General features: G+C 37.5%; 1 protein-coding gene across 1 annotated transcript in view; it reads right to left on the bottom strand.

The window, feature by feature from the left end:
* Positions 1 to 12,359, bottom strand: part of LOC108716131 (chitin synthase chs-2) — a 30,646-nt gene that overhangs the window by 12,193 nt on the left and 6,094 nt on the right. The window contains exons 8-12 of the mRNA XM_041562786.1: positions 10,987 to 11,271; positions 9,166 to 9,345; positions 7,747 to 8,134; positions 4,666 to 4,718; positions 4,481 to 4,545 (exon numbers count right to left, since the gene is read on the bottom strand). Coding sequence (XP_041418720.1) covers positions 4,481 to 4,545; positions 4,666 to 4,718; positions 7,747 to 8,134; positions 9,166 to 9,345; positions 10,987 to 11,271 — 971 coding nt within the window. The remainder of the gene's footprint in view (positions 1 to 4,480; positions 4,546 to 4,665; positions 4,719 to 7,746; positions 8,135 to 9,165; positions 9,346 to 10,986; positions 11,272 to 12,359) is intronic.

The following is a 12,359-nucleotide window of genomic DNA, read 5'->3' as shown; positions in this document are numbered from 1 at the left end:
TCTAAGAAAGTTTCTGCTATTCTTGATTGGCCAACTCCTAGTGACCGTAAGGCGGTGCAAAGATTTATTAGATTCTCTAATTTTTATCGTAAATTTATTCGAAATTTTTCTGGCATCATTAAACCGCTTACGGATTTAACTAAGCAAAAAGTTAAGTTTAAGTGGTCCATCTCAGCTCAAGTAGCCTTTGACCAACTGAAGAAAGCTTTCACAACTGCTCTTGTCCAGAACCATCTTTGCCTTTCATTTTAGAGGTTGATGCTTCGGAGGTTGCTGTGGGAGCTGTGCTTTCCCAATGATCTGTCCCTCAAGGTCTGTTGCATCCAGTGGCTTTCTTTTCCAAGAAATTATCTGAATCAGAACAGAACTATGACGTCGCAGACAGAGAGTTATTATCAATCAAATTGGCTTTAGAGGAATGGAGGCATCTTTTGGAAGGTTCCTTACACCCAATCTTGGTTCTGACGGATCATAAAAATCTGGAGTACCTTCGCTCGGCCAAAAGACTCAAACCCAGGCAAGCTCGATGGGCATTGTTCTTTTCCCGTTTCCAGCTTCATATAACTTATCGGCCTGGGGCAAAGAATGTCAAAGCTGATGCCTTGTCTCGTATGTTCTCTCCGGATTCTTCTCGCTCAGGTGAACTTGATCCTATTCTTCAACCTAGTAATTTTTTGCTGATTCAACCTTCTTTACTACAAAAGATTAAAGAGCAAAGTACTCTTGTGTCCACTTCTGGAAACCCCGTGTTGAGGGCACATTAGGGCCTTTATTACTTCAAGGACAGACTCTTTGTTCCATCGAATCTGAGATCGGAAGCCTTGGGTTATGTCCATGATGTTCCACTTGCAGGGCATTCTGGATTACGAAAGACTCTTGATTTGGCCCGTCGTCATTTCTGGTGGCCCACGTTGGGTGGTGATTGCGCAAGGTATGTTCGCTCCTGTGAGATTTGTGCTAGATGCAAGGGAATTACTTCTAAACCATTGGGCCTGCTACATCCATTACCAATACCGAATCGTACTTGGGGCTCCATTTCTATGGATTTTATTGCAGATCTTCCCTTTTCTGAAGGATTCTCCACTATTTATGTTGTAGTAGATCGGCTTACTAAGCTGGCTCACTTCATTCCCCTCGCTGGCATTCCTTCTGCTCCTAAATTGGCTAAAACTTTTATTCAGGAGATTGTTCGTCTGCATGGTCTACCAGAAAATATCGTCTCAGATAGAGGAGTACAATTCACTTTGAAATTTTGGCGAGCCTTGTGTAAGGGTTTGCAAATTGATCTGTCTTTCTCCTCGGGTTATCATCCTCAGACGAATGGACAGACGGAAAGAACAAATCAAACCTTGGAGCAATATTTAAGGTGTTTTTCATCTTTTCTCCAAGATAATTGGGCCTCACTTCTTCCAATGGCAGAGTTTGCTTATAACAATTCGACGCATTCTTCCACCAAACAAACTCCTTTTTATGCCAATCTGGGTTTTCATCCAACTATGGTTCCAGGTATACCTCAGGTTGTATCTGTTCCTGCGGCACAGGAAAGACTGGAATTTTTGACAGCCAACATTACAACTCTACGTCAAAATCTACGTAAGGCTCAGTTGGACTTTAAATATTTTGCCGATAAGAAGAGAGGTCCAGATCCAGAATATAAAATGGGAGATAAAGTTTGGCTTTCAACTCTTAATTTGAGATTTAACTGTCCTACAAAAGTTGGCTCAACGCTTTATTGGACCTTTTAAGATCATACGGAAGATTAATCCTGTGGTTTATGAACTTCTGCTTCCGAAGTCTTTACGGGTTCATCCAGTTTTTCATTCGGCACTTCTGAAACCAGTTGTCCCAAATCAGTTTATGGGTCGAAGGTCTGTGGTTCCTGATCCTATTGTTGTCTCTGATCATGAGGAATATGAGGTGGAATCGATTCTGGACTCCAGGATTAGGAACAGAAAGGTTCAGTATCTCATCAAATGGAAGGGGTATGGTCCGGAAGAAAATTCTTGGGAACCTGCTGTTAATGTTCACGCCACAGAATTATTGGAGGATTACCATCAGAGATACCCAAACAAGCCTACTCGGGTTCACGTCCAGAGGCCGCTCCTAAGGGGGGGGCAATGTCAGGTACTTACCTTAGACGAGCAGCGCGTCCTGTGCGCTCCAGCGCACCTTCTGCGTTCCAGCGCGTCTGTGCGTTCCAGCAGCAGCACGGTGCGTCTCAGTGACGTCATCACAGGGTGTCGCGGTGCCGGCTCCAGGGATTCAGGCGGCGCAGCAGGATGATGCAGGCTACACCATTTAGCCCAGCGCAGAGGACTCTCAGGTGCTCGGACATCGTAGTTTCCTAGCTACACTCTGAGTAAGTGACTATTGAATTCTATTTTGAACTTGGCTTTGACTCTGCTTCTGTATCTCGACCTTTCTGCTGCATTAACCCCTTGTACCTTGCTTGGATTGATTTATTGTTGCCGACCTTGCCTGCTGTTTGATTACTCCGCTGAATTAACCCCTTGTACTTCGTTTGGACTGATTTATTGTTGCCGACCCTGCCTGTTATCTGACTACCCTACTACATTAACCCTTGGCACTTTTGCATGGACTTGATTTACCGTTGCCAACCTTGTTCGCCCGATCGACCACGCTTCAAGTTTAACCCCTGGGTATCCAGCCTTGAGTTCTCCAATTTGCCTACTGGAACATCTTTCTGATCTCTCAGCGTCGTGTGGTTACGTGACCTAACGTCTTCACTGAAGTCTCACACCTTTTCTGCTGGACACTTCGCCAAGACCTGTTACGGCTGACGCTACGGTGCTTGCTGAGAACTTCTCTTCTGTGACTACAGATTCCTGCTCCTCGCTGTTACACTACTAATCTCGTATTTCTCTGTGCTCCCTGCAGTCACGTTACCCAGCACCTGAAGTTTCCCTACAGATCAAAGTATCCAGTTCTCAGGCTCCCATACCTCACCTTCACTAGCCTCCCTCCGTGCCTAATTGGGGGTTGTACTTGTGAGGGGGCTGTAAGGGTTGTCTTCTTCTACATCAATGGTTCCTCCCGGGTCGGTAAGTCTGACAGCCCAGCAATGGTTATACGGTGAATGCCTCAATCCTCTTGTATGGATGTACCGTGCATCCGAAGGTATCAATCTTAGTAGAAAGTAAAAGGAGAGCACTCAAATTGCAGATTTAACTGCTTATGCTTATTTATTTCAGTCTGTGAGACACGACATGTTTCGGGCCCAAAAAAGCCCTTTCTCAAGACACTTGGAGTTGTTCAAGAGCTACGGGATAGTTGTGACTACTGACATCATCATGCTGCCTTACTGTCTGTTATAGTCTAGAAGTGATATGTATATATGTATATATGTATATATGTATATATGTATATATGTGTATATATATGTATATATATATATATATATATATATATATATATATATATATATATATATATATATATATATATATATATTTTGTACACGGGGTAGGCAGCACTCACAAATAAAAGTTGAACTTGCCTGGGTGCAGTATCAAAAAAGTCAAATTGATATCAAGCAAAAAAGATCCGCACTCTCAGGACTTATATTAATGTAAAAAGTTTTCGCAATTAAAAGTCTCGCAATTAAAACTTTTTACATTAAAATAAGGATCTTTTTTGCTTGATATATATATATATCTCAACCAGGGCCGGAACTAGGGGTAGGCAGAAGAGGCATGTGCCTAGGGCGCAAAGGTGGAGGGGCGCCAGGCACGTACCACATCCGACACCTACCCCTACTTCCAGAAGCTGTGGCAGCAGTTTTTCTCCTCTTGTGAGTGTGCGCGTCCTCTGCGCATTCGCGAGTCCTCTGTGCAAGTTGTCTTCCGTGCATGCACATTCGCGTGTCATTGGCGCATTTGCGTCATCGTCGCATGCACATTCGCCTGCGGCGCCTGGCGACTTGGCCCGGCAATGATATCAACATTAGAATAGTAAATTCAAATTCAAATTTTCGAGTTTCAAAATTCACTCTTTCGAATTTTAATCCCCCTATTCGATTGTAAATTTAAATGTGAGATGTACCACTCCTCGACAATGGAAACATTCCTGATTTGAATATTCGCCACCTAAAACCTGGCGAGTTCATGTACAAGTCAATGGCAGAGATCCATTGAGCCACCTGGAGATGTTAGTAACCTTTCTGACATTCAATTTTTTTTTTCTGCGAGAAAAATGTGATTTGTACGAATCAAATACAAATCGAATTTTGGGGTCAGAACCATTCAATCAAATATTATGCATTCGATTTTTTCTTAAATAACCTCTCATTTGAATTGTTAGTATATTCTAATTTAAAAAAATTCACATGGACTCGAAATTTAATCTTTCATAAATGGGCCTCCAAATGTTATGATAGATGTAAATGCTAGATGAAGGTGCCTTGATAATCACCCTCTGTGTTAATCACACAGGAACAGTGACTGTGATAGAGTGTGTTTACCTGTGGTAGGGCCTCTTCTTGCAGCACATTGTAGTTTGATTTCTGCTGCAGTTGTGTAATCCACCCTGATTGGAAAGAAATCCAGTTTAAAAAATGACATACTTTGGAATAACATGAGCTTAGATGACAAAGAAATGTTATGGTCTGGGTGACTCCTGTACAACAAAAAATCTAGTAATACTTACTTTCCTCATAACCAAAATCTTCTTGCTTTGCCACCAAACTTTTATTTTCTTGACTGCAAATATAAAAAGGAATTGTAAATATAGTGAGAGAATAGTCATATTTAACAGGCACCTAGGGAAAAAAAAACAAACGCACCTATTAACATGTCATTTTTTATATAGGTGCAAAAGGAACAGTTGATGTACACAGGAATTTCCAAGCCAAACAAAGAACAGAATTTTTGTTAAATAGGGGGTTATGTATGAATACATAAATCAGTAGGCATGAGTCACAGATTAATTCCAATAATTTTTCAATATTTTTTATATACATGAAACACCCAGGGGCAAATTTACTAAGCTCGAGTGAAGGATTCGAAGTAAAAAAACTTCGAATTTCGAAGGTTTTTTTGGGTACTGCGACCATCGAATAGGCTACTTCGACCTTCGACTACGACTTCGATTCGAACTAAAAATCATTCGACCATTCGATAGTCAAAGTACTGTCTCTTTAAAAAAAAACTACTTTGCCACTTTAAACCTACCGAGCTACAATGTTAGCCTATGGGGACCTTCTCCATAAGTTTGCTAAGCTTTTTCTGATCGAAGGAAAATCCTTCGATTGATGGATTAAAATCCATCAAACTATTTTTCCTTCGATCGTTCGATCAAAGTATTTGCGGTAAATCCTTCGACTGCGATATTCAAAGTCGAAGGATTTTATTTCAAGGGTCGAATATCTAGGGTTAATTAACCCTCTATATTCGACCCTTAGTAAATGTGCCCCCTAAAGATCTTTTTTTTTTAATCACTGGTATTTCCTAAAAAGGCTGTACTTAGGATAAATATGTGTTAAATATTTTACACACAAGGCATGAATATCATTTAAAAACATCACTATTCTATAATGAAAGTAAGAAAATGAATGAAGGTAAAGAATGTACCATGATTAACAATGAATGTAACAAAAGGCATGTATATTCTGTAAAATTTCTAGGGAATGTTCAGTTTGGTAGGAGACAGCAAGCAATCTGGTGGATGGGGCAGTCAATTTAATGACAGGAGTTCTAAAATTTATAATCGTCACATTATTTGATCATGTGGATCATATTGTTTATTACAATTTATAGCTTACACCACAGGTAAATGGCTAAACTGGGTTATATAGTGAATAATGTACCCCCTATTGTAAAATATAAAGACAGGGGGGTGATTCATTTAGGATCGAGTTGTGTTTTCCATGAAAATTTGAGATTTCGAGTTTATGTTTTTGGTTAAAATTCACATTTTTGGGTTAAACTCGGGTTTGTTGAGTTTTTTTAAAAAAACTGGAATTTTTCGAGATTTATTATACCCTGATAGTGATGGGCGAATTTATTCGCCAGGCGCAAATTTGCGGCGATTCGCCACCAGCGAATAAATTTGCAAAATGCCCGTGAAAATTCACTGTCAAAAACAGGCGCCGTTTCGCAAATTTTCCGCCGTTTCGCGAATTTTGCTAATTTTTCGTCAAAGCGAAACGGCGCAAATTCGCCCATCACTATACCCCGACCCTGGAAATACCTTGAATTTGAAAATGCACCATCTTAAACCTGTCAAGGTCATGTAGTAGTCAAAGGCAGAGGTCCCTTAAACCATTTGAAGATGTTATAGCCTTCATGATGTTTTGAGTTTTTTTCAGAGGGTTTTGGCTGAAAACTTGATCCATTAGAGCGGTTTGAGTTGTTTCCTGACTAAAACTCGCTGATTCGAGTTTTTTCCATTCGAGTTTTTTTAAAAATTAGAAACCGTTCAAGTTGTAAATTCATTCGAGATATACAAAACTCTACAATTCGACCTTTGATTCATAACCATCTAGAAGTCACTGAGAGGTTCCCTGATCATGGAACTCCAAGGTGACTTCCTTTTAAAACTGGGAGTACAATATATATTATAACACAAATGTTTGTTATTCATCTGGCACAAATAACATCACTAAGCACTGATTATAACTGCACACATCACTAAGCACTATTTATAGGAATATTATAAACTAATTGGGGAATATAATAAAAGTAAGTAACGAAAAAACTATTCCCAATGCAAAAAGTTATGCCTTTGCGTGAACACATTGTGTGAATTTAAAGAGATACTGATAATTTTGCCATAACGTATTTGCCCAATGCTTTTACATTACCTACATTATCTGACTTCCTGTAATTGCCTATGAGGGGGCTGCCCAGGGGCGTAACTATAGAGGAAGCAGACCCTGCGCCTGCAGGGGGGCCCAGGAGGTATAGGGGCCCCACAAGGCCCTAATTCATATACAGTTTAAATAAATATTGGTAAAACAAGTCAACTGCTAAAAATTTTGGGGGCCTGAAAAATAATTTGCTGTGGGGCCCAGTAATATCTAGTTACGCCACTGGGGCTGCCATTTTTGTGCAGCAGGAGTCCGTTAGCATTAGAAACTTTAACTGACAGGCTGAGATAAGGCAGTCAGGTTGGCAAAACAGTCAGGTTTTGGAACTTCAACTAACAATTACTTACAAAAACAAAACCTCTCAGCAAAAAAACATCAGCATGACCTATAGGTAACTTTTAATTTACATTCATATTATAAAAATCATATTACTTTAATATACCTTTTGCAACCCAGAAACTGTTTAGCGACCAGTTCCAATAGAAAGAAAGCTTGCAAATCTTATAATTAGCGTCAGTGCGTATTAAATGTAATAAAACTTTTCTATAAAAGTAACGTTTGCTCCAAAAGATTACAACACCTTCAAGCACTTCTTAAAATTACATAATGCACAATTAAAATGAATTCAAAAGAATATTACATTGCGAAACGCAAAATTTTATTCTTATTTGTGCAAATTGTTTTTATCTTTGTAACTTTTATTACATTCCCCTACAAGCATATAATACACACGAGCCATGAATAAAAATATGTGTTTAAAAATATGTGAGGCTCCTGAAAACATAGTAGGGTTGTCTGCATAAGGATCAGCGCCACTGAACTTTAACTGAACGTGTTCTCCTAGAATTTTGCACTGGAGTACAAATTTAGATAATCTGTGATTTTCATCTGTTTATTTCATATTTTGGAACAATTATTACCTTTGTGAAGCCATCAGTGATGAGTTATCACTTTCTTTCTTTTCTTTTTTTTCAGAATCTGTACTCTTGTTCTCATGGACTTGTACTTCAACATCCCAACACAAGCATTTACATGTTTTTTGATATTTAACTTTCTTGTTGTTTTCTGTCTTTTTAGTTTTTGGGGCTGCTGACTCTCGTGTACCCCATGACACTATGTGCATGTTAACGAGAGAATATATCGTTAACAGAAGGTAGCCACTAGGAACACATATAATATAGAGAAGCCCATAGACCAGCAGGGAGAATTCTTGTGGATGGAGCAAAGCTGTGACAATATATATTAGACTCATGGATATAAGAAAAATGCCTGTGGGTGTCATGATTGTGTTGTCCTTGATTATGCCACCTGCAAATTAACCACACATGGGATTTATTAATACAAGATTGACATAAAAGTAGCCAGGCTATAACATAAATGTAAAATAAACTTACAATATTCTGTAAGTATATGTAGAATTATGTAGAATTTTATATGTAGAGGTTATTTGCAGAAACCTGCTGCTAAAGGATATCAGACTAGTGAAGAGTCTTTTTGGCAATTTTTTGCTATGTATATATTTCATAAATGTTTCTTTGAATTTCATATATTTTATATTCTAATTTTTAAAAAGGTAGATTTATGAATAATAATATACAGTGTAACATAAATGTGTCATAAAGTGAAGAGTTAAAGTTTGGTGTCTGTCTTTCAGTGCCTGGTCCATAATTTCACTTTGGGACCATCAGGCAGATCTTTTTTTTTTCATGCGTTTTTGCACACTTCATACCTATAACATTAATACCTTCATTAAAATAAGCAGAAAAAATAGTTATGTGGTTTACACTTATGGATGTAATTCCTTATATATACATATATATTTTTATTTTTAACCTTGTAGTGCAAACGTTTAAGCAAAACTCACTGCTATATAAATTTTGTCCTAGGTTATTTTGGATTCTGAATATTTATAGAGGTTACATACTGTAATCTATAATAATCAGAACATTTATTTGCATTAAGCTACTACGAGTGTGAAACTGTAAAATTGTACTGTATATATATATATATATATATATATATATGTGTGTGTATATATATATATATATATATATATATATATATATATATATATATATATATATATATATATATATATTTGTGCTTTAGTAACATTGCAAGATCATAACACACTCATCCATCTTACTTGTGTAGGTTTTGGGTTATTTTTTGAAGTATTTTGGGGTGAATCCACTGATAAATGTGCCTAGATAGATTTATTAAGATAGCAGTAAATATACACGTACATTTTTACTTACATAACTTTTAATTAGTCTTGCTGAACAAAACAGTCATTATTTTAAAAAGAACCAAATCCAAAGAGTCTCTAGAATAATTACCTATAATGCTCAGGAAAGTAGCCGTCATTAAGAATGCATATCCAACACTGAGAAATGCAGCAATTGTTATTTGTGTATTGGGCTTCGTCACAAAACAAATAACAATATATATTGCCGGTGGCAAAATTGCTAAAAATAGACTTAAGTTTGTATCAAGTCCAAAGACGAAAGAAAATGCCCCTATGAAAAATGAACAATACGTTGTTACTAAAATGTATGAAGCAGTACAAGGTCAGGCTATTGTTACCAAAACAAGCAATGTAATGTATTACAAAATAAAAATACTAATGTATTATATGGCAGCCACAAACACTCAAATAATGCGGTTGGGGAGCTTACCTCATTTATTGCTTCACCAAAAGTATCAACGTTTTTTTGGGGGTTTTTTTGGGGGGGGGCACACCCTCCCTTTGTCAGCAGACAGCCAACATTACCAGTGCAGTGTTTGAAATGACAGGTTTGTGGTAGACTTCCTACACATCATAAAATTACCTCTCATTATATCCTGGCTGTATATGTCTGCTTATAAGGTACTATTACCCTCCATTTTAAACATTAGTTAAATGAATAGCAATTGTGCTGAACATAGTTTTTGTCTATTGTTTTAATTAGAAAATATGTATATTTTTGTTATTTCTTGCACTAAACAGGGCACAATCTGAAATTGTGAGTAAAGTCATATGCTACTTTCAGTTTGTACAAGCAAAAACAAAACAGACAACAGTCCACTGAGAAGCCCTCTTTATAAACAACCCTTTCATCCCTTCCCCTAGCTGCAGCCTGTTAAGCTCTGAGATAAGGAGCAGCTCATTATACAGAGGCTTCTCAGTGAACTGTTGATCTATCATTGTGTTATAACAAGGTAAGAAATAAGGTAAGGCACTCATACAATGCCCCACACAGTGTGCATAATGCCTCCTGATGCTGTGTGCATAATGCCTCCTGATGCTGCACTCATAATTCAGTGACAGATTGCTCATCCAGCACTCAGCACAGCACGACTTGGGTAGGGCGCACGTATGGAATGAGCACTAAGGGGCATACTCATGAGCCCAAGGGGTCATGAATGACTTTACTTTCAATTTCAGACTTTGCATAGTTCCTAATTAAAACAATATATGTAATATATGTTTGGCAGAAGCCCTATTCATTGCACTAATACTGAAAAAAGTATGTATACTGCCTCTTTAAAAATAGATTAATTAAAGGGGTTGTTCACTTACCAATCCTTTTTTTAGTTCAATTGTTTTTAGATTGTTTACCACAAATATAGTCGTTTTTAATTACTTTCTATTTTCTATTTGTGAGTGTTTTTCTACTGTTGCAGTTCAATATTTCATTTTCACCTTCTTATATCTTTCTAAAAGCAGCTCTGGATGGGGGTCACTGACTCTGTTCTGACTAACTGTTCTGAATTTATACATAGGGCAAGATTCAATTCAGTGAGAAAAAGGTTATCTCATGGTTTATAACATGAAAACTCATGAACGAGATTCAATTTGAGGAGAAAAAATTCAGTTAGTTTTTTTCCCATAGACTTCAATAGAGTTTTCATGTGATAAACATTTGGATAAGTTTTTCAGAATTGAATTGCATCTCAAATTGAATCTCATCCTTGAGAGTTGAGAGATGAGTTTTCATGTGATAAACCTTTTTCACACTGAACGGAATCTGACCTATTAGTTAATACGTTTCTTACCTTTGGCCCTGTAAAAAGTATTTTTTTTAGATCACAGAATTATAATGACATAGGCTACTTTGTATATTTAGGTTGTTGCAATGTACAACATAGAAGATGCTTTGTCGGCTTGCTATAATTACCTGCAATCATCAGACAAACTGTTGCAGGACTTAAAATTGAAGCCCCCATAGTTAAAGTCTGGTACAGGATATATAGAAGTGAGAGAGATGGATTTTTCTTGGCTGTTTGCACTCCAGTATGTAGTAAGTCCATGGTATTTGCCATGGTAGAGGGTCCCCATCGTCTTCGTTGATTGTAGAATTCTGCAAACTCTTGAGGGGCATTTGTGTAAGCATCTGACGCAGCATTATATTCTACACGCCAGCCTTGCTGTAAGAGCAATGTACAAAGCCAACGATCCTCTCCTATAAACAAAATACATGAAATGTTTTCTGAATGGAAACGTACTTGTTGCAAGAAAGCAGTATTTCACTTAATATGCTGTAATAATTGTGTCATAGTTGTGTTTTTTTAATTTATTTACATTTTATAATACATAAAATAAATATTTACCAAATTAGGTTAGCACTCAGAACAATGACTATTATTAAAATAATCTCTCTAGCAGATTTAATTATTTGATTATAATGGACACTATAGGAGATGGCGTTCTTGGATAAAGGGTTTCCTGATAACTGATCCCATACCTGTATTGTCCAAAGTGTCTGCACTAAAATGTATATACAGTATATTGTTTGTAGCATGGATTATGTATCACTTGTAAGCCTGTTTATTGTACTCCACAGTTACATGTCATGTTCTTTCTCATTATTTTATGGTTATTTTAAATCACCATTAAAAGGTCATTGATATATTCTGAACAGATATCTGTTTTTGCACTGAATAACCTTCTTAAGATAAGTATATTCTTTCATTCAGATTTGTTTCTAATTAATGGTTTTACCAGTAAGAGTAAGCATCACTTCTCCCCCTCAAGTGCCCCTATCCCAAAAACCTGAAATAAATTGGGTTTCCCTAGTGGTCACATACAATCCACAACTAAGGACCCTTCGAGAAATATCCAGAGATCTACAAGGTACACTTCATAAGGACGAGAGGCTCAAACGCATATTCCCAGACCCACCACTCCTAGCATTCAGACAGCCTCACGGCCTAAAGTCACTAATAACAAGAAGTGCCTTATTGCAACCCACCAAAAATGGAACATATCTATGTGGCAAAAAACAATGCAAAACCTGCCCACACATCCTGACTTCAGACAAACTCCCAATTCCAGACACATTAGAGGAATATAGCATCTACGGTCACTACAACTGTTCTACTTCCAATGTGGTGTACTTAATACAGTGCACTAAATGCATAACAGGGGGACTATATACAGGAGAGACTGGGCAAAGCCTGAGAAAGAGAAACACACACCACCGATTCACTATAACCAATAAAAAACTTTACACACCAATAGGAAATAATTTCAATGGCTCTCATCACTCCA

This window comes from Xenopus laevis, chromosome 5L (genome assembly GCF_017654675.1).
Source record: "Xenopus laevis strain J_2021 chromosome 5L, Xenopus_laevis_v10.1, whole genome shotgun sequence".
Classification (NCBI taxonomy): domain Eukaryota; kingdom Metazoa; phylum Chordata; class Amphibia; order Anura; family Pipidae; genus Xenopus; species Xenopus laevis.
Note: the sequence above shows the minus strand (reverse complement) of the source record. Positions and strands in the feature narration are given on the sequence as shown.